Here is a 22,559-nt window from a genome sequence, read left to right as displayed (position 1 = left end):
TTGCAGGTGGCAGCATTACCTGTGTGAGTGTTGTCAGTCTTGAGACACAGTTGTTATGTGGGCTGGCTTTTTTATTCTGGAAATCTTGAAGGGGTCCCAGGTGGTCTCCTCTGTCCTACCTCCTGCAGTATTTGATTTGTGCCAGTGAGCTAGACTTTCATGCAGCAAATTTTTCCTCTCTGTATTTCAGCAGCAAGTCAGAGGGATGAGGCACATTTTACTGTCACAGAACCTTCCTGATGTCTCCCAGAAAGGGGCAAAATACAACATGCGGTACATCCTTTTGCCACCATGCCTTGCACAGATCTTTCTGTCCTCTGCTCTGTATTTAGCATATCCTTCTTATATAACAGCATCGAGCACACGCTGCTCTTTGAAGTGTAGGTGCCAGAGCCTGTCTGGCAGGGCCTCTCTTTCAGTTAAGTAGGGAACCAGAAATGAAAAACTCACAGGCAGACAAAAGTTATAAATCTTGATCTCTACTTACTTTCCATGTGTCCCAGAGTCCTACCAGCGTTTTCTGTTGCCTACCCAAAGATGTTGGGCTGTGAGCACCTTACAGGCAGAATTAAATTGGTTTCATACTGTCTTGGGGGTGGCTCAGGCACAAAGAGCTACTATCTATAAGTATCTGTTCTCTCACTGAGAGCAGCCTATGGTGACACTGGGCAGAAAACTGAATTCAGACTTTCTCAGTGCCAGCAAATGTCTTCATCCCAAGACCATCTGTCTCCTGCTTCCCCATTTTGCTTTTTTTCTCCTGTGAGTGGGAAAGCCATTCCTGCTCCCTGCTAGGGAAACGTGTCATTGCCTCCTGACCTTACCTGGTGTCACCAGAACTGAACCCTAGACTATACAGAAATGGGTGCCCCTGCTGTGGCTGAGGTCATTTTCCCTCCCTCCACTTGCAGATGTTGGGCAAGGAGTGCTAAATCAGCCATTCCTTTACTGGCCTCAGTGTTCTGCTTTTGTTTTCTAACTTCTAGCCATGGTGTGGTTTATGTCTGGCAAAGTGCTGTTGTGTCATGGGCACTGGGATACTGAATTCCTTGGGATATAGCCACACACTGCAGTCAAGCTGACAAGAGTCCTTTGCACTCTTTTCCAAAAGTTAAAATAGTGAAAAACTGACAGGAGGAAAATGCATCTGCTTGAGGGAAGAGATGGCTTGGCAAGACAGGTTTAGTGCACAACCTCCTGAGCACTGCAGTGCTGAGGCAGCTGCCATGGCTGTTGAGTGCCACTTTGCCCATGGATGTTAAAGCTTGGCAGGACATTTTTCAGGGGCTGCCTGTGCTGAAGGTTCTTGCAGGCTAAACTTACCAGCTGGTGTCTGTTTCTAGGGCAATATCCTAGTGCTGTGTGTCTTTGCAGAGACACTGTTCAGATCCCCACATACATCTGTTTATATTTTAAAGTGGGAGTTGCCAGTTGTTCCTTAACATTTGAGACGTCAACTCCAAAGAGAGAGAAACCTGATGGGCTGTGGGGCCAGGAAGAACTCCTGTGACAACTATCCTTGTGCTGTGTGGCCTGGCCTGCAGTGTGGTGTCTCCTCCCTGGCCTGCTGCCCTGCTGTAGCAGACTCTGCAGCTCAAGAGGTTGCCCTGGTTGTGCCTTGGAGGGAGGAAGGGAAGCTGCTGTTTTCCCATGAAGGAGGTTTTGCAAGGTTTTTGACTAGTAGGGAGTTACTGACTAAGCCTTGTTCAACTAAATGTCCTAGAACCACTTGAATAGGATTTTGAAACTGTTCTGGACTTACATCCAGGGTTCAGTTATCATGCCTCTGCACCATTCCTAGGGATTACTGTGAGGTCAGTGACCCTCCTTTCCCGAGTGAGTTCTTGTCTTGCAAGCGCTGTTTCCTGGCAGATGGACATTTGTCAGCCAAGACAGCCATGGCAGTCTGAGTTGTGAACAGCCTCTTCTGACCATGAATCAAGCTAGGCAGACAGTTCTGTTCCCTGATTTACCAGTGTCCCATGTCTTTTTCCTTTTCAGATCAGCATCTTCATGACCCACCTGTCCAACTACGGGAATGACCGTCTGGGGCTGTACACTTTTGAGAGCCTGGTCAAGTTTGTGCAGTGCTGGACCAACCTTCGCCTGCAAACATTGCCTCCAGTCCAGCTTGCAAAAAAGTACTTTGAAATCTTCCCGCAGGAGAAGAATCCCTTGTGGCAGGTGAGAAGGCAGTTTTTACCACTCCTAGTGATTTTCTAAGAGATGTATCCCACATTTGAAGTGTAGCAAGACTGCTGATCCAGAGTGCAGAAGGGTAAAGCATAAAGCTTTTAGGTTTCATTTTTGTGACTTCAGGCTGCCTGTGGCAAATGGCAAGGTGGAAGGGATGGGGGAGTAGGAGCAGTAGGACACAGTCATAGTGTAAATTTAGGGACAGGAATGACTGTCACACATGACCAGGGGCCAGCTTGCAGGCATTTGGGTCATTAAAGGGCTTGTATTAGAGCAAGCTGCTGTGAAATGTAAAGTGTGCAAGCAAGAGCCCTGTTTGGTCCTGAAGGAGCTTGCAGGCATGTTAATGTGATTAATCTCAAAGTAATTTCACACTGCAGAATTCATGTTCATTAAATAAAAACACGCTTATTCCATTTTATCCTAGTGTAGCAGCTCTCTGCATGGTAATGAGCAGATGAAATTAACTGAAGGTGATAGAGTTGTCTGTCTGCCAGAAGTTCACAGATGCTGAGCTGTGCTGTCACGGTGGCCCAGCCCAGTATGGCTACATAGGGCAAGGCCTGTGGTTAACACTCTCAGAGGGACTTTGGATCCCATGTCGCTGGAGCTTTTGAAAACAGTCCCCAGTGTTTTTACTTAACACTTCTTTATGCCTGGCAGAATAGCAGTGTGGCTCTGAAGTGTTCTTCATATGCTAATAGCATTTTCCCCAGAGGACTGTCCCTTCCAGCTTTTCCTCCCCTTGCCATTACCTTCTGTGGTAATGCTTAATCTCATCACTTGTGCTACAGAATCCCTGTGATGATAAAAGGCACAAGGATATCTGGTCCAAAGAGAAAACATGTGATCGACTCCCCAAGTTCCTCATCGTGGGACCTCAGAAAACTGGTAATGTGAATACTGTTATATAGATTGTGGCTTCCAAATCACTCACAGAGAGATGGAAAGGTCCATGCTGTAGATCTGTATGGCTGCCCTCTGTGCAAGCTGCCAAATGGCCACAGAGGACATTTCAGACAATCTCAGATATGTTCTAACCTAAATCTGACCAAGTCTGTCAGTACTTTTTCCCCCTGACACTGTGCTTGGCTTGCCCTACCTGTTTCAGCTTTCTATGTAAGCTCAGAGAACCTGTGATCTTAGTGTGTCACACAGGCTGTCAGCAGGACTAAGTACACACACCTAGCAAAGGTTAAAATGGACATCCCCTAGTGCTTTTGTTGCTGCAGATCTGTGTACCCACTGCATGCTCCATGTCACTGTCATTGGGAGGGAGAGAAAGTTCTTAGTCTGATCTCTGTCACCACCTTTTAACTGCTGTGGCATTGTGGTTGGCACTGATATAGCTGTATGTACTGTCTGGATGAGTTCCCTTCTAGGCTGAAGAGAGCAAAATCTCTTCAGCTAACACCGGGTCTTCAAGCCTTGGCTTTCTGTGTAGTAGTGCAGTGCAACAGCAGTACCAACTATCCACAGCAAATGGTAATCCTGGACTTGGAATAAGGCTTGTCCCAGGCAAGCTGCTGTCCCCTGGCTGTGTCACTGGAAGCTCTGATGGTGTATGCAAGCATGAGCCCTCCTGTACCATGACCCAGGCTGGTTGCAGGTGGCTCAGTAAGAAAACCCTTCCTTTGGCTGACTCTCTGTCCTGCTGGAGGCCCACAGCCCTGTGCTGAGTGGGGTAAGGGGAAACAACTACAGCAAAGACAGGCCAAGGCATCTCTGGCAGAGTTCTCACCCCAGGACACTAATGTTCCTAGCACGTCTCCCGCCCAGGCCAACCCCCCCTGTGGCAGGTTTGGGTTCTGCCACATGACAGTGTGGCTGCACCACCAGCATGGGAGTAGTTGACATGGGTGACAGCTGTCTTGCAAAGGAGGCAGTTCATATCAGCTGCATGAGTTAAAGTGTGGATTGAACTTGACTGAGCAGTGCTTGGTGTCACTGCTGTTGTAACTTGCATGAGCTACGGGTTTGGTCAGCTACACAGGAGAGGAGTGTGCCCATCTGGGAACTGTTTATTGCAGTGTAGGTAAAGCCTCTCATTCAGCCAAAGCATTATGTGTGACCCAGGTCCCATTAACTGGTTCCTGTTGCAGGCACAACAGCTGTGCACTTCTTCTTGACCATGCATCCAGCTGTCACCAGTAACTTCCCAAGTCCATCCACCTTTGAGGAGATCCAGTTTTTTAATGGCCCCAACTATCACAAAGGAATCGATTGGTAAGAAACCTGACACCTGTTCTTCTGTGATGTGGTGCACCCATGTTGCCTTCTCCTAAGTCTCTCTGTATGTCCCCCTTGTCCCCCTTAGCGGCTTCTCTGTTTCTGAACAGCTGTTTTCCTTGCTATTGCTCAGTGCATGTTTTCTGTTTTCCTGGTACCCCAACTGTGTAGTCCCAGCAGCAGCAGAGGTAGTTTCTCATTTTACTGACTCTTCACCAGGAGAGTTGTAGAAACAACTTAGCTTTAAAAATTCAGCGAGTTTTTGTTGAATGCACTGCTGTCATGAAGTTACTTTTACTTTGACATGCAAAACAGAGGGCATAACAAAGAGTTAAAAACATGTCATTTCAGAGTTAAAACATGTAATACTGGAGGGGACAACCTCCTTGCTATTGTGCTCAGGCCTTGACACGTAGAGCCACCACTGTGTTCTTTGTGCTGGCTCCAGTGTCCATATGCATCCCTTGGTGTTTACCTGTAGAAGTTTCCACCTGGCAGGGAAATTCTAGCGTCACCATGGAATTACTATGCCGCTGTGTTTCCAGGGAGAGAAAGTTTAAAGGTGTTCCTTACTCAAAGCAGTAGCTTTGGCTGACAGTGGTACTGGCCTTCCTCTGAGGGATGGCTGTGTGGCACTAAGGCATTCTGCTGTGGGATTTCTCCCCTGAGCTGTGCAAGATTGACTTCTCTAATCATTTAGAGGACTGTTGAAAAGATTCTGGAAGATGGTTAGTGCTTGAGCAGAGCTCACAGGAGTCAAGCACTACAGAGCAGTTGCACTAGTGACAGGTTAGAAAGTGAAGGCTTTCACGTGCATCTCCTGGAAAAGTCCTCCAGATGGATCTGAGTGTAGCATCACATGCAAGGGGAGAATCTTTGTATTTAACACAGAATTTGTGTTTGTTGCCCAGCTTAGATTTGAGCACAGATCAGCCTTCCAGTGCTTCAGTCCCCAGCCCCCTTTACCCTCTTACCCTGTTATCTAATATCTTACAGTTTCCATGTTACTAATTTGACAAGCTCCTGTGAGGCAGGACAGAGCTCTTTACCCTGCACCTCAGCTACAGACAGGTACAAAGAAACATGCTTTAGACACATTTAAGCAAGTGGTTTGTGACAAGGCAGGCAAATGATTCTGATTTTACTCTTGGACAAGATGTCTTTTCTGCTAAAGCTTGCAACTGGGACCTTACCCTCAGGTCTTTCCTTCCACTGCCAGGGACTCATAGACGCTCAGCAAAGTACTTTCTTTTTACCTTTGTATCATTTCTCAACTTTCTTTGCCATGTGCCACCACCCTTTTATGAGTCATGCCTCTTCCAGATCTCCTCTCCTTTGCCCGTTCCCTGCATTTCTGGGGAGGTGCAGTTGTGCTGCAGCTGTGTCTGTTGAAGAGGAGTAAGGACATCGTTTGGACTGTTCATTTTCTTCTTTTCTTCTGCTGCTCACCAGTCTCCCATCTGTTTGGCAGGTACATGGAATTCTTCCCCATTCCCTCCAATGCCAGCACAGACTTCATGTTTGAGAAGAGTGCCAATTACTTTGACACAGAGGTGGTACCAAAACGTGGTGCAGCCCTGCTGCCTCGAGCCAAAATCATTACTGTTCTCATCAACCCTGCTGACCGAGCCTATTCATGGTATCAGGTAAGTTTGCTGCACTGTGCTGAGGGTAAGGGCCACAGAGGGATTTCAGTGGGGGCAGGTAGAAAGCCAATGGATGTGCTTCCCTAGAGGAGGCAGGATCCCTGCAGGGTGTGGACAGGTTCGCTTACAGAGGCATTGGTGGGTGGCTGTGCTGACTCATCGGGGTCTGCACTGAGAAGTGGAAGGCGGAATCGTGTTCCTGCTCCTGAATTCAGCTTGTGTTTTTCAGCACCAGCGTGCTCACAACGACCCCGTGGCGCTCAATTACACCTTCTACCAAGTGATCTCTGCGAAATCCCAGGCCCCTCAGGAACTGCGCAACCTGCAGAGCCGATGCCTGTTCCCTGGCTGGTATTCCACTCACCTGGAGCGCTGGCTGACGTACTATCCCTCTGGACAGGTAAGAGACCAGTCAGGAGAGGTTCTTGTGGAGCCCCTTGCAGGTTTAGTGTAGAGGAGAGGGGAACAAACCGATTCATGCACGTGTGCTCCCCCCGTATTTTTAATTTCACCTTCTTTCTCGTCTTTTGGAACAAAAGTCACTGCTTCCTTTCTCCTGTTATGAGCGGGTAAGAAATCAGGTTTGAATACTCCAATTTTGTACATTATTGTATTTGTAAAAGGAAACAAGTGCAGGACATTACTGTGATCTCCCAGAAAGCTCCACAGTACTGGGAATTTCAGCAAGAACAGCAGTGTTAGCACTTGGCAGTCTGCAGTCCAGCGACACTCTGCCTCTTTTTAGTTCCCATGTTGTGAAGCTGTCTGCTGAAGGGAAAATTCACTGCAGAGATATCAGGATTCAGTGTTTTGTATACAGATTTGCAAAAAGGCAAATTAATAGACAGTGTATGCTATTTCAGTCTCTAAATTCCCAAAAAGTTTCTAAACTGTCTATGATAGATAAATAGATATCTATTTATCTCTCTCTCTCAAGATAAACATATATATATATATATAGACATATATATATGTGTGGTATCTGTGAGTCAGGATTTGGTTTTTTCCAAGTTCTTTCTGCTTCTGGGTTTATTCTTAAGACAGTCTGTAATCCAACAGAGGTTTGTAATGTCCATTTGGTCTCTTATTCTCTGCCAAAACAGCAGAGCCTGAACTGTACATGACATATCTGCCAAGACTAAAAGAGAGATGGTAAAACATTCTTAGGCTTGTATCTCATTGCCTTACTGTTCCTGGAGGTTATTGCTGTGAGGAATTATGGAGCCAAACACATACTTCCTTGTTCTTACTGCAGTTTAGTCTTCAGTTCATGCGACTATTGCTCTGTTCTGTTCTTTGGAGTAGGTAATTAGCACAAATGTTCATTTTCTATGAGACATGTAACAGGAGAATTATCACAGGTTATAGAAGAATACCGAGCAACAACGGTTGCTGACATCAAAAAAAAAAAAAATGTCTCCAGAAACAATCTCTACATGCTGCTGCTGGGGCCTTAGTGCTTAGCTCCAGGGCATTTGGCCCAAAGACAGCTTTATTAAGCAAAGCCTGTTGTCATTTACTGTTTTATGGTACTTGTGGCCCATATCATAACTTCTCTATCTGCGGTGACAAATGGGCCACATCCCCCCACTGTGTTGTTCTAGAACAGACAGATTTTGGCTGCCTTTACTTAGAGATGGAGGAAGCTCACAGGTGTCAGTCAGCACAAGCTGGCAGAGGCTAAGGCAGCTGTTCTCTTTCCAGCTTCTCATTGTGGATGGTCAGGAGCTGAGACACAACCCTGCCTCTGTAATGGACAACATCCAGAAGTTCTTGGGAGTTACGCCGCTCTTCAACTACACCCAGGCCCTCAGGTAGGGAAATAACTCAGTTTTGGGAGGATGCTTTCTCAGCCAGGAAGCCCATGAGTGAAAGAATACTTCTTGTCTTTGATCACAAGACCTGCCAAGGTTTCACAGTTATTCCTAACCCTAAAATTAGATTTAGATAGCATGAGATGCTTTGTGGAGACTGGAAACACACCTTGGTGTTTCCTGAAATTATGGGGGAAGGACAAGGTTTTGCCGCTGTTGTGGAGAAGTATGAAGCTGTTCACAGCAGTAACCATGATGTTATCTTCATTTGATCTCTGTATTTCAGAAAAGGTGCTGGAATTAGCACTCCCTAATGCTTTTTGTTATACCTGTATCTGACAAAAAGTAGAGGTATGATACAAAATGTGTGAGAATCTGCTCATATCTTCACCCAGATGGAGATTAGGGCCACACTGCACAGTTTTGAGGTAAAGAGCCTGTTATTAGAGATGATGTGGATTTCACAGGTGCCCAGAGGTGTCTGAGGGAGCATTAGCAGAGGCACCACCTCACTGCTACAGTTAAAGGATGTTACTGAGCCATGCCTGTGACCTTGCCCACACTGCATGTACAGTTGATCTGAACAGATTACGTGCTGTTGAAAGTGTACTGTGGTCATGCCAGTGCTCAGTGGAAATTCTGCAAGCCCACTGAAGATGTTGAATATTATTCTTTGCAGCTGAAACCTGTTTTCACACCTTCTCTGCTGTCATAGCCTGTGCCAGCTGAGGATGGTGGGTGGGGATGCATGCATGTAGGCCTAGAACAATTGACCTTTCCTTTCACAGTAAAGAGAGGACAACTCATTCAGTTCTCCCCCTACAGCTGTTTCCAAAGGGGTGGCACATGGCACCCCAGGGGAGAACAGATTGAGAGAAATGTCAGGTTACTTGAAAGCTTTACTTGCTGCGACACATGTGCTGATGGTGAATGGTGTATCTATGGCAGTTGTACTGGCTGGTACCCCTCAGCCAGGGTCAGAAAATACATGGGATTGGTCAGTTTGCCTCAAAGTTCTTCAGGGGACTTCCTCAAACCTCAAGCTCACCTTTGACCAGCTGAAGGGACAGCCCAGGCCATATCCAGACATGGTTTCCCAGCATGCCTGTGTTTTAGCAAGAAAAGAATCACTTGATTCTTTATAAATCTCTAATTTATAAATTAGATTCTCTAATACTCAGCTATAGTGAGGAGATTTACATACACTAAAAAACTGATTATTATCTTTCCCTCCAGCTGAACTGACAAACAGTGTAAAACCATGTTACCTCTGAAATTTGCATAAAGCTGAAACAGTCATGTTTGTAATGGATTTCTTGTCAAAGAAGTCCAGTGCTAAAAAATCCAAGGAACCAGTATCACAAAATAAATATGAAATATGAGTTACTGAAATATGGAGTTACTTGATTTCTGCTGCTGCTAATTGGGTATGCGGCTGTGTTTTTCAAAGATAAATGTATTTTTCAGATTTGATGAAGCAAAAGGATTTTGGTGCCAGCTGCTAGATGGAGGAAAAACTAAATGCCTAGGAAAGAGTAAAGGAAGGAAATACCCTGATATGGATTCCTTGGTGAGTAGCTGTCTCAAACCTCTTGGCAACAAGAGATGTAGAAACATCCCAGCAACCCCACATGGATTTTCCTCCCATCTCTCCTATATGACCTGTGGAGCATGTGTTGAGAGTAACATCTTTCACGCTCATGTGATCTGTTTCTTCCACACAGTCACGGCTCTTTCTAAGAGACTTCTACCGGGAGCACAACATTGAATTATCCAAGCTGATGAACAGACTCGGGCAGCCCCTTCCAACCTGGCTCCGAGAGGAACTGCAAAACTCCAGCTGGAGCTGAGAGGGACTCCCTTGCCCCCAGTGCCATTGGGATGTGTGGTGCTCCAACGTGTGCTATGATGCCATCTCTTATCAAGCCAAAACAACTGGACGAAGGAGCAAAAGCAGAGAATGTGCATGTGGAGCCTTGCCCCACCCTTGGAAAGGGCTGCTGTCCCTGACACTGCCTTGGGGCATGGAGTGCAAGTCACATTCTTGAGTATTAATGGTGTGCTACTACAATTTGACTTTTACTTACAGGAAGGATTTGGAATGCCTGCCCTACTTCAAGCAGGGGAGAGAGCAGAGTTAACACTTTGTGTGTTTTTAAATCACTTTTCTCAGTCTATGAAACAGGCAGGCAGTGGAGTTAATTTGTTACTCCTCTAAGCCCAGAAGTAAAGGCTGATGAGGGGAAACAATTGAGCCCACTGCTGAGAAAAGAGCAGCAGCTTAATAAAAGGGGAATCGAGTGCAGTGAAGCCCAGCTTTTATCCGTAGTGTATTTGGCACAGCGAGGCCCAAGAACACCTTGTTCCTGCCCATTGCTTACAGTGCCGCTGCGTGGGGATGGTGGGGACTGCACCTGCGGGCACAGGAAGAGACAGATAAAACCTTGTCCTTCGCTGCAGTGCTTTGGGTGTCATACAGTGTCTGGTGAATCTGGTCAGTGAATTGCTTTGTTATCTTAGAGAAAAGGTTTGCCACATGTGGCAATGTGCAAGTATTTCTCCGCAGGGACTTTAGACAATTCAAAAGATAACCAAGGAGCAGTAACGTACCTGTAGAGCACTTGGGAGCTGGTGTAAGTGCAGCACAGCAGCAGGGGAGGCAAAGCTCAGGTATTGTAAGAGAAGGCTGATGATACAGCTGAAAGCAGACAATTCAGTTCCCTGTGTCCGATCAGCTTAAAAAAAAATCCCTTTCCAACAGTCCCAGTGCCCCTACCATATAGTCCGGTTGCTAGCACTGTTTTCATCTTCTTGCACTCCAGCAATCCAAGGAGAAAAACAAAAAAAAAAATCAGTTAAAAATAAGTCTTGTTCAGATATAAAGGGAAGGCTTTGCACCAGAAGTAGTTTCCTATGTCCAAAAGGGGCTTCTGCATATGGTAAAGTAAGTACAATAAGGTACTTAGCCTCCTCCTGCAGTTGCTGGATAATTATTCTCAGAGGAAATCCTACATCATGGTTGTATATATTTTCTTTGAGCCATGGGCTTCTGGAATGGCATGGGCTATTCCCTCTTTCCCAGGAACAGGTGCTCCTTGGAGAGTGCTGCAGAGGGGCAGGATCCGCATGCTTTGTGGATCAAGAGGTTATGGAAACTTCCACAACCATCATGAGCCACTTCTCTCCCAGCCAGAGAGAAGTTGCTTCCACTGAGCTTTTCCATTGAGCCTTAGGTATTGTGTATTTCTGAATGAATGGTGCATTTACCGTTGTATGTAAATGTATATAGTATGCAATAGAGTATTTTATTTCATGTGCCCTTGGAAAGGGTTATTTTGTGCAGCCAAAAAATGGATGGAAGGACTAGAAACCCCTCTCATTCCTGTCAGAGAGAAAAGCCCAACTTCCTGCACTTGATTCATGTATAGCATCATTCACATTGAATGATAATGAAGAAATTCTTGGCTCTCGAAGCTGAGCACATGCGTCTGAATAAAGGTTAGAAGTAGTAAGTGGAGATTCAATAAATGTACTACTTATTTTTCTTCTTTGTGATGATTTGGAGTGGTATCATGGACCCTAAGCTGGTACAAGGGCAAGAAAAACTGAAAATCCTCCTCCACACCTTAGAAGTTGCTGTGTTTAACTTATGTTTGAAACAACATTGAAGCAGTGTGCTAAAGCTTGCAGCCAGCCTGGAGTTTGAGACTCATTCTCACAGGTTTGCAAGAGTGGTGACTTTGGGGCCAGTCCTGGCTACTGCAGTGATTTCCAGCTGCTGTGCCTGCTATAGCAGAGCTTGGCTCTGTCCCTCCTGTCCAGGTGTGCCTGGCACAGCAGCCCTTACAGTAAAAACTGGAAGGAAAACATTGTTTGAATAGTCACAGTTGTGAGAGCATTGTGAAACAGTCGTACAGCTCTCCCTCCACCCGACAATTCACAAATAACCCTGGCCAGCAGCAAGGCAGCTGTTTTCACATGCTGCCACAGGAGGTGGAGGATCCCAGGACCAATGATTAAGGGAGCAGCACAAACATTTTCCTGCTCTTAATTCATTATAGGTTGTCACACAATTTCTTCATGCCTTACCTCAGACTATGGCACATCTTTGAGGAGATGCCCAGTAAAAATAAACATGGTATGAAGAATAAACGTTGGGAGGGGCTCAGTAAGTATCAGTGTTACTTTACTGGTAATAGTCTGTCACTCAAGGCAGACAAGACACAGAAGGACAATGTGCAGTCTCATTATCTGTTCCTTCCCTCCCCTAGTTGCTTAATTTCTGCACTGCACTAGTTCTTACTGCTTATGCTAATGATGAACAAAGCACCTGCTGTGGGTCAGCTCCAAATACAGGATGTCCTTACCTGATGAAGAGCTGTTTGCAAATCTGCTACCACTCTCTGACAGCAAATGGATGCAAAATCTTGTGTAATATCACATGTTCCGTGACACCAAAAAGCCAACAAACCCCATCTTTTTTAGTGAGACACACTGTACTAGATCTATTTGGTACTAAAACATTCCAGACCTTCACACTTCCATAGTAGAAACAAACCTCACCTTCTTGCCTCACTGCTTCGCAGCAGAAGTTTATGGTAACCAGTTCACTTCTAAGATGAGGAAAATGATAAGCACAGGACCTTAAAGGGTTTTTATGGTAATGTATTAAAAGGTATTTCTTTAGTCTCATGCAACTGACCCATTTAAAAAAGGAGTAAATTGACCCAGGGACCAGAAGGTCAAGTGATTCTAATAGCCAGGTGCATGAAAGGTGAGAATTGGCAAAGCAACAACAGGAAACTCTCTTGAACTTGGGAACTTGTGTTTGCACACCACTTCAGGAATTCAATCAGGAAGATACTACAGAAGTTGTTTGCTGCCTCTTTCTAGTCAGTATAACTGATTAGAAAAAAAAAAAAAAAAAAAAAAAAAAAAAAGCACTGATCGCTAGAAGTTGCAATTTTCATTTGATGACAGCACTGCAAAGACAAAAATTCCTGACAGAAGCCTGCACCTCCTGGAAGTCCGAATGACACACAGGAATCTAACAAGTCACTTGATCAACGTCATCCTTTTGTTTTTCAGCCCCTACATGCAGTTAGAAAGAAAATCCTTTGATTCCTTGCTGATCATTTTGCTGTATCAGTAGTAATATAGCCAGAAAATGAATGACAAACAGGTCTGACCACATCAAATTAATCAAATCTGCTCAGTCCCCTTACTGAATCCTGAGGGAATCCTGGTTAACAGTGCAACTGCACACAAGACACCACCACAGTAGCAGCCAACACATGAAAGTTTTCAGGCTGCCTCAGGCCAGGGATCGCATCACACAGGAATCCCAGAACATGGATGCAGCATTTGTACCTACTCTCCATTTATCTGTTTGGTTTCTTTTCTTAAAAGTTTGTGGGGGTTAAAAAACAAACCAACCAAGTAATATTCACCTCTGAAACACTGAGCAGGCTGGTTTTGCTACATAAAGTATTCCTGACACTCATCTCCACTATTCTATGTAGAAAGAAATAACCTATTTTTAGCTTTAAAAAGTGTTTTTCTTCCAAGACTTGGTTTCTCACCTTTCTCATCTCCTTTGTCAGCTCTTGCATCTCTCAACAATGCTTGTAAACCAGCAGGTCCATAGTGGTGACACCATCCCAGCAGTCAGAATCCAGCTCATGGTTATGTCACAGTAACAGGATCATAAATCAAGCTGGGCCATAACCCCTCAGGTCACTGGATAAAGTGCTTTTCAGGACTCAGAGAAAAAGTTCCTGGCTGACTTAAATGAGGCAATGTAAGTATGACATGGAAGGGAATGTCAGGGAGCCAGGCCCTGTTTACAATGCACGCTATGTACGTATACCAGATACGGACTAGATTTAATGCATTTCCACCATTTTCCCCTTACAGCTCACAATCCCCTTCATGGCAAAAAAGGAATTGTGCAGCACTAAGTAGTTATGAATACTGTAACTGGGAGTAGACAATGCCCTCAAGATAAAGAGTCACTTGTTTACAGAGCAGTCAGTCTTTACAAGAAGCAGAAACACTACTCAGTAATGGCAGCTCCTGCCAGCACACATGGTTTGTCTGCATGGTGCCCTCAGGGAAAGCACTCAAGTCCTCAGCTCAAATGAAAACCCTCACCCAGAACAGCTCCAAGCTGCACTTCCAGCATCCACAGATTAATGCTACTTTGGGAGAGGGCGCCTCTACCACTCTACCCCAAGTGCAAATACCCTTAAAATGGAAACAGGAAGCAGAAATGAGTTCAAAAGCCACATTTGAATTATTCTGGGGGCAAGGGGATAGTGAGGGGGAGGCAGTTTTAAAAAAAAAAACACCAACCAAAAGACCCCGTTTTCACCATAATTATGCCAATGGCACTTAAATTCAGGCACAGAAACACAAAATATTTTAAATAAACTGTAGTTGAAAGCCATTCAGTCTATGGCTTAAAAGGGCTTGAAAGAAAAGTCATAAAACAGTCATGGTAAGCAAATGCTGAAAAGTCCTGACGGCCCAACTTGCTCTTTTATTTTCTGCACCTCAGTAAAAAAGTCAGTGGTGGCAGACAGTGAGAACACATTTCTCTTTTGGCATATTCTCTTCCCAGTTACATCCTGAAAAAATCATTTTTATATCCTTCCCATCTCTTAATGTCTAGGTAAGAAAACGACAACTTTTCTGCCTCTTATAGAAAGCTATTTTAAATTTATGCCACATTGTTACAGCTGACAACTTTGAGCAAGAGGTGGTGAAGAACTTCGTGGGTAGTTCAATGCTTACCCCATTTCCAGTGACTGGGATTTGCAAGGCAGTTCAGAGCATTGAGCACTGCATAGCAGTAGCCAAGCTGGTGCTAAATAAGCTGGGAAAGTAAAAGCTGTATTGTGCTCCAAAATACCACAGTTCCAGGCTTGATAGAAACCAAACCCAAGCAAAATTGTGAAACTTTAGTTTCGACAACTCTCCAGAAGGCTAATTCTGAATGGACTCTCTAAAAACCAAAATACAAATCACAGATAATTAGTAAGGACTGTAAACAAAACTAGACAGAGGGAGGCTTTTCAGCTAATTCCAGCCCTACCTGTTGCCAGGCACGTCATTTCATTACAGGACATCACAGCTCCAACTGATCTTGTTCATGGGCTGTAAAGACACTGAAATCCAAAGGCAAACACTAAGAACATGAGTTCTGCTAACTCATAGTCCCAGAAAGGGCCTTCAAAAGAAAATTTTCATGGGCAAGAAAGATGGTAATAGGTGAACATTTCCAGCAACACAGGAAGTGGCTCTGTCTCTGGACAAGTCCTGGAGAACATTTACTCCAAGTGAAAAAACACGTGTTAACTGAAAATCAAAGGAAATTTGAGTTGTCTGCAACCTCTTTTACAGCTCTTCTGCTGAAATGTCTTTTCAGAATTTCTAAGCCTATGTATTTTTCCCACTCCTGGAATACCGACCAAACTAACAAGACTGCAGTGGGTAATAACTGTTCTGTTTTAACAGGAAATCAATGCCTCTGGGGCCATCAGGGCTCAATGCCATCTCTTATAAAGGAAAAATACCTCAATAACCTCACAGCCACATGACAAGTAAAAACAATCATCTCCTTCCTCACTTTCTTCTGTCCTTGCTTAGATATATTTCATGGGATGTGTCTCAGGAACAGCAACATATTAATAGACACAGTGGTCTGAAAACTTGCTTGCTCAGGGTCTAAGTGTATCTTTCCAATCAGTATCACAGATCAGGCTCTGACATTTCATTTCCCTATTCAATCCAAATCTTTAATGCTATATGTCACTTCTGCTCCTCATACTTAACATTTGGGTCTTTACCCTTTTCCCTCCTGCTTCTTTTCTCCTAACATATGCTCCTTGCTCTTCCACAGATTTTCTTCTATAGCATTAGAAAGGAAAAGATTAGACTTTATTAGACAACTCATTTTTCTCTAAGCTCCTTTCACAGTTCTGAACATGCAAAAAACAGAATACAGAAAGTGTTCTAGGAACCTAAACCTTCACACATCAGACTGTGCTCTCCAGTCAAATCCAAATGTTATTGAGCAAGGTTTGCCCAATAACAGGCAGCTCATAATCAACACAGACTTTATTTTAAAAACCACAAAACTTGACCCATTATCATGATCATCTGCATTTCTAGTTAACAGGTAACTAAACAACTTATGGAGGAATACAAGGAGCTATAAGAGATCTTTAAATAGTTACTGTTGCACAATCAGAGCTAGAGGAACCTCAGTCATACTCTGTGGCCTGTGCAAAACACAAAGCCAAACCAAAAAAGCCTGTTCATCTCTTCTGCCCTATGCCTAGGAGTTACTTTATTCTTTAAGACTATCATTGAAAATAGCAATCAGGCACATACTTCTAACTTGAAGAAACTAAAGCTCATTGGCTAAACCCAAGTAAGAAGCAAAATACACTATTACTGAGAAACTGGATTCTTAACATCCATGAGTCATCTAACTTCCACTTTTAAAAGCCCTGACATTTACATGCTTATACACTTAAGCTATCTAAAATTCATTTTCTGCAATTCTGTCCCTACTAGGTATCTTTCACAGTCCACCAAATGCCTGTCTAAATACGTGGGAGCACCTGCTGTTCTGCACAATACTTTGGAAATACAAGGCTCTGCATTATCACACAGTATCAAGGCTAGGAAAGAAACCCAGTGACTGACAGAACTGTAGGCAGAACATCCCAGGTTTACCCGCAACTCTCCCAACACCCATCAGACACGTACCTCAGCCTCTGCAGTGGCACGTCATTCTCAGAGCAGTACCAGGCAAGAAACCTTTGGGCCCAGAGCAAAAAAAAAAAATCCAGCTTGTGCTGGATTGCTGCTCCCCAGAGCACAGCAGCCAGGGCTCACAGGAGCTCCCACTGACACACTGGCCAGCTCCTTCAGACTGCCAACATCATAGCAGAGAGAAGAGAGAGTCAGTCTAAGAAAACAAGTGTTTAATCAGGAAACAAGAGACCAGGGATAAGAAACTGATTACAGGAGAGTAATACCCCAGGCCAAAAGAAACAGGATTGTACAACTTGTAACAACCAAGATCAAAACATTCTATGAGCTAGCAGTGCCCAGTGAGGGACACTCCTGAGAAAGAGCCCAAGCATTTCTGGCAGTCTCCAGGCAGCTCAAGCTCCAGCCTCTGTCCTCAGCTGCTGCAGAAAGCTGCAGAGGTGGCCCTGGCCCTGCTACTCCAGTCTCAGCTTCTCTCACCAGGAGTTGCTGAAAGGGATGGAAGGGAGCACTCACTGTGCACAGCAGTTCCAGCCACTCCCCAACATGGTGTGTGTGGAATAAGAGAAGCCCATAAAAAAAAAAAAAAAAAAAAAAAGTTTACATATTTATAAATGCCAAAATAAATATTTAAGACAGAATCCCCAACCCCCTCTAACACGTGCGTAATCACACTGCAAACTGCTCGCAGGACAGCCTCCCGGGGCTCAGGGAAAAAAGCGGTGACTACACCACAGGGCAGCCAGCTCAACTTCCTTCTCATTACCTGATGCTTCTAAAGCCTGCAGCCCACTGAGAAGGAGGAGGAAGAGCGAGCAAAGCAGAGCGCCAACACGCAACAGTGCTGGAGAGGAATGTCATGGTATAAATACATCAGATCAGTGGTTTCCAACAAGTTAAAACTAAAATAAAAAAGACACCAGAAGGAAGGATGGTGTAAATGGAACTACAGCTATGTTGGGCAAAGGGTTGTTGTGTCCGTGCAGCTCCACCCGATGTCATGGTGAGAAGGTGGTCATTTCCAGAGACACCCTTTGCCACAGCTCCTTCGTCTGCTTGCTGCGCTTTAGGTTCTGGAGAATATCATTAAACTGCATCATGCCCATGGGAGTCAGGCAGAAGGCGCTTCTGGCGCTGCGGATGGCATTCACAAAGTCATCGTAGTCAGCTGGGGTGAGATGGATCAGCCGATGATGGATGTACTGGATGGGAACAGGAAAGAGCCTTAAGGCATTTGCTCACTGCCCTCCTGCTGGTAAAACTCAGAAGACTGAGCTCCCAGGGCAGCAGGTCACATAGTCCTGTTACCCACCAGTGGTCCTGAGATCATAGCTCTGACAAAGAAGAATATCTCAAAAGCAGCAGTGCTGTATCCTACACCCCAGCACACCCACAGGCAGTGCTCCCTCAGAGCACCAAAATGCAGCACACAGCATCAGAAATGCCCTCTTATGTCATCAGCACCGAATTGAGCTGTAGTACAGCACTAAAGGGCCAGGTAACATTCTACCCCACCAGCACCCAACCCTCACAACCTTTCATTCTGCGGGCTACACCCAGCCTCGTCACTGCACACCACCTTTGCTAAGGGACATGGGCTGAGTAAAGTTTACACTAAATTGCTACAAAATACCTCTAGGCTAACACTGTCACTTCTATCAGCCTCTCAAAGAAGGCCCCAAACCAGCAGCTTTGGAGGTCAAATGAAGAAGGTGTCAATTCTCTAAAGTACCATCTAGGTTGACAGAACAGCTAATCCAAGCTGGACAATATGGCTACAGAATTGCTCTTTGGTTATTTATTCAAGAGAAGCAGGTATATGCGAGGTGTCCTGATTGCACTGTTTAAAAGAACAGGCAGCTTTGGTATTCCAGCTGGCTCACTGAAACACTGCTTTCAACAAAGCCTGGGATATCTGTACTGGTAGCTGACCAAGCCATTTCCACTGTTGGTGTCAGCACTGGCACACCAGACAGTCATGCCAGGGCTTCATGAGGAGGGGAAAACACGCTACTCCCAACAAGGAAAGTAAAAAGAATGGGCTAGGGACAGAGGGCTTGAAAGGACAGCAAAGAAAGTTCAAAAGTTAAAAGGTACACGACATGTAGCATTTGGAGTGAGGAAGACACACAACCACCCCAGCCTTCATGAAGAGCACCGGGCGGAAGGCCTTGGCAGAAGCAGTACAATGAGTTCCTTTGCATGCAGCCCCCATACAGGCAAGTGATAGCTGTTCCAGTCCCTGCTGAGGGAGAAGGACACATCAGGAAATGGACCACTTCAGCTCCTAGTGCCTAAGGCACCTTCCCCTCTGCACATGTACACATAGGCAGCACCTGCAAGGCAGGCAATGGCCTGGCAGCTCTGACAGGCAGGAAGATAACCCACACTTTACCTGCATATAAGCCTGCTGGCATCTCTGAACCAGCTGGTGGAAGGCTGGGGTGCGCAGGTGGTTGTGCACATGCGCGGGGTTGAGCCTCTGTAGAGCTTCCATGATGATCTCCTGGAGCACAAAAGGGCTCAGCACCCCCTTGGCTGCACCAACGCAAAACTGATGCACATAGTTTACACCTGCACAGGAGGAAGTCAGAACAACAGTGTTAAGATAACAGACACACAAGAAACCACATTCCACAGCAAGAACCTGGATCTGGAGCACCTTTTCTGTGTAATGCATCATCCAAGCAGGCTTGGGGGAGACAGTCTAGCAAACTCATGGGGACAGAGAAGATTCTGCTATATCCATCAGGTCTGAGGAGAGACCAGGTACCACACCTCAGTTACTGGTGTTCCCAAATTCACCTTTCTTTAAAGGAGATGTGAAAGAAAACTAACATTTTAGGTAGGTAACTATGCAAGGTAACTAGAAAGGTAATGCAAGGTAACTAGAAAGGCAAGGATAACACTGTACCTTCTCCATTGTTTCCTGACTGCCCATCAAGTAAGCACCTAGATGCTCAGCACTCAGGCTCTAAGGAGGCTGTAGACATAGGTCAAGCTCCCCACCACTTCCTACAGTGGACCTCTGCCAGCAGGAGCAGCAGAAGCTGTGCCACTAAACAGGCTGTTTGTAAAAGTTATTTTGATTTCTTACTGCCTATGAAAGGATTAAAAAAGCTGACAAAAAAGATCCAAGAGCAAAATGGAGATAAAAACAAACAACCCCCCAAAATAGGTGGCTTGAGCACCTATTGCTATAAACAGTCTTCACAGAAGGTATACATATACATAAGAAAGAAGAATACCTACAACATAGTGGAAATGGAAAAGAAAGAATAGATATTATAGAATGGAAGAGATGCAAGCTCTGAACCCTGTCCAATCTCATGTACTTCATCCAGTGCCTCAAAATTCAACAGCATGCCTATAGAACCCAAAAATGGGACAAATGAGTGGATGAAAGAGCAGTAGGAATCTTCTGAAATGCTCTCAGGAATGGGATCAGTATCAGGCTTGCACAGTCTTTGAAGTTTCACTCCTTCAAGATCTTTCTCCCACCACGGCCCAAATCCCAGCAAGTGGATTTCTGTTAAGTACTGCTCTGAGCCTTACCTAACTTTGCAGCTAACCCAAGGAGCCATTTTACATCCTCAGTGTAGGGTGGGCTGCGGGAGAAGTTGTTGGGATGGTCGTTGTGAGCTCTTCGGCCAAGCATCTCCAGAGCCAGCATCCCTGTGAGAAAGGGGCAGCCACAGTCAAGCAGCACTTCTGCCCGGTAAGGCTTAGTCTAGCATTTTATTCACTGCAACAAAACCTGACTGGCCTGCCCTTCCACAGAAAATTCCACAGCTGCAAAGAGTCCAGACAGAAACTAAAGGGGAATGAATCTTGGAGCCTGCCAGCACAGGAACTATCTGCAAGAACATCTGGATCTGCTGCTCCAGGCTGGGAAATCTGCACAGCCATCATTTACTAGAGCTGCAAAGAGACACTCAAGCACCCACAGCAGCGTCAAGCAGAGAGCCCCAAAGGCTGCACTACAAGAGGTGTCCTGAAAGCAAAGCTTTTGATCTAAATTTTGCAACAGAGAAGCAACCCAAACCAATCCGCTCTGCTGCAAAGACAACAGGCCATCACTGAGCTGCCATATTGCCAATCTGCAAACATTTCACTTATGCCATTACAGTTCTTCAGACAAATCCACCCATTTAAACAATATTCAAATACCAATATGTGCCATGTCTTGATCTTCCAGACCATCTTCCCTGCCTGTGCCTCTCCTCTTATTCAGGCTATTAAACATCCTTCATGGCTTGCCATGTACCACTGTAGTATTTTAAATGACATCTGCAACCCTTTCTAGCTAACAAGTACTCTCTATTCTAGCTTTCAGCAAAAAAGTCAAGCTTTCCTTCCATTTTGTTGCTGATTCTCTTTGCTCATTTTAGAGGCTTCCTTCTCCTACACCAAGTATCCACTGGGCTGGACCATGAGTACATACAAGTAGCTTACTGCTATCTAAGCTTAGTCCCAAATCCCAAGACTGATACCCTTTGGCAATCAGAATCTTTGGCAATTCAGGCAGAGACTTTTATTTTCTCATAACCAACGTGACTGGGAAAGGAATGCTAATTACATACCCCCTCTTCACTAAATACAAGTTCCCTCTGCATCCATCTTCACCAAATTAATTGGAGAGGCACAGGGCACTTCCCTTTGTGCATCTGAAGACTCAAATAGTATTAAACTAGAATTAAACTAGAGGCATGCCCTCGCCCTTGCCATCCATGAGCAGCAGGAGCCAAATATCATTTTATCGTATAGTCACAACTTGCAGAGTCACATTGTTGGAGCCCTATTCAGGCTCCTTTATGTACATTTGCTGAAAGGCAAGACTCTTCCCATTTCTAACCCATTTAGCTCTACTTTCTGCTCTGATGGTCCTGAAAAGCAATTGTTCAATCTTACAATGCTTTGCCTTCATTTTTAGACTCCGTATCTGATCATCAACTTGCTTTTCCCATGTCCCTCAGGTGCATTCACCCCCAACAGGTGCAGTAGCAAATTGCCAAATTGAAAGTGAAAACCTGCAGCCTTTCCCTGAATCCCTCTCACGGGGGCTACAGAAACCCACTTGGCCGTCCTTACCAACTCGGTATGCAGAGTGGAGGTAGTGCAGACCCTGGGGGCTCACAGGCTGACTGTGCTGCTCATCCTCGGCAGGAAAGCCCCCTGTAACAAGGGAGTTGGGCTGTGAGGACAGAGTTGTCAAGGAAGCACCCTGAATCGCTGGGAACGTTGATCCTGCATGGACACTGCCTACTGAAGAGAGCAAAACAGCAGCATTAGGACCCAGCAGCAGCCTAAAAGAAGGTTTACTTGGGACATCATCTTCACCTGACTGCCCCTTGCCAGTGTAAGGTTGTGGTCCCCTAAACAGAACAATACAGCAACCAAAACCCACAGGCTTACAACTGAAATGCAATGGGCCAGGAATAGCTCTATTCTGTTTGCAAGGTGGGCCTAGCGGGGTCAGTTACATGTGTCCATTCCTTCTGCAGTATCTTGTGAACATGCACAAAAGCCATGTTTTACTTGTAAATGTGTGTGTTGATTCAAAGGCCTTTGCTATTATTAAATAAGACATTTGATTCTGATTTCTTGTCCAAGGAAACAATCATGTGTATGTCTACACCTGATGAGAAACTGCTAAGAAAACTACTGAGCAGGAACAGAATTAAGTTACTCAAAGATCAAGTCCAACAAAATGAGATTCTTCCATTTCAGCTGTACAACAGCCGTCACTCCGTTCAGGAAGGCTGTTACTGGAGGCTGGTCTCCAATCCCTCCTTGGAAAGAACAGTCACTGCACACACTGGCAGCATGTATCAACAGTAAAAACAGCAAGGAGACTTGAGAAGTTGTCACCTTCAGACACTTAACTAGT

General features: G+C 45.1%; 2 protein-coding genes across 24 annotated transcripts in view; one reads left to right on the top strand and one right to left on the bottom strand.

Moving 5' to 3' along the window:
• The window catches only part of NDST2 (N-deacetylase and N-sulfotransferase 2), a 136,117-nt gene extending 124,688 nt beyond the window's left edge, over positions 1-11,429 (top strand). For all 16 annotated transcript variants that reach the window (XM_086901070.1, XM_086901076.1, XM_086901075.1 and 13 more), the window contains 8 exons: positions 2,002-2,184; positions 2,991-3,087; positions 4,299-4,422; positions 5,897-6,071; positions 6,301-6,471; positions 7,776-7,885; positions 9,353-9,455; positions 9,610-11,429. In XM_086901070.1, coding sequence (XP_086757196.1) covers positions 2,002-2,184; positions 2,991-3,087; positions 4,299-4,422; positions 5,897-6,071; positions 6,301-6,471; positions 7,776-7,885; positions 9,353-9,455; positions 9,610-9,735 — 1,089 coding nt within the window. In that variant the 3' untranslated portion in view covers positions 9,736-11,429. The remainder of the gene's footprint in view (positions 1-2,001; positions 2,185-2,990; positions 3,088-4,298; positions 4,423-5,896; positions 6,072-6,300; positions 6,472-7,775; positions 7,886-9,352; positions 9,456-9,609) is intronic.
• Positions 11,430-17,601: 6,172 nt separating this feature from the next.
• ZSWIM8 (zinc finger SWIM-type containing 8) overlaps positions 17,602-22,559 on the bottom strand; it is a 55,022-nt gene continuing 50,064 nt past the window's right edge. For 4 of the 8 annotated variants that reach the window (XM_023929420.2, XM_086901029.1, XM_086901026.1 and 1 more), the window contains exons 23-26: positions 21,761-21,934; positions 20,225-20,344; positions 19,065-19,243; positions 17,602-17,871 (exon numbers count right to left, since the gene is read on the bottom strand). In XM_023929420.2, coding sequence (XP_023785188.2) covers positions 17,668-17,871; positions 19,065-19,243; positions 20,225-20,344; positions 21,761-21,934 — 677 coding nt within the window. In that variant the 3' untranslated portion in view covers positions 17,602-17,667. The remainder of the gene's footprint in view (positions 17,872-19,064; positions 19,244-20,224; positions 20,345-21,760; positions 21,935-22,559) is intronic. The other 4 variants (XM_023929422.2, XM_086901030.1, XM_023929423.2 and 1 more) reach the window with 2 other exon arrangements.

The sequence above is a fragment of the Cyanistes caeruleus genome, chromosome 8 (assembly GCF_971803275.1).
Source record: "Cyanistes caeruleus chromosome 8, bCyaCae1.hap1.1, whole genome shotgun sequence".
In the NCBI taxonomy this organism is placed as follows: Eukaryota; Metazoa; Chordata; class Aves; order Passeriformes; family Paridae; genus Cyanistes; species Cyanistes caeruleus.
The sequence above is the reverse complement of the archived record's forward strand: the minus strand, read 5'-3'. Positions and strand labels throughout refer to the sequence as shown.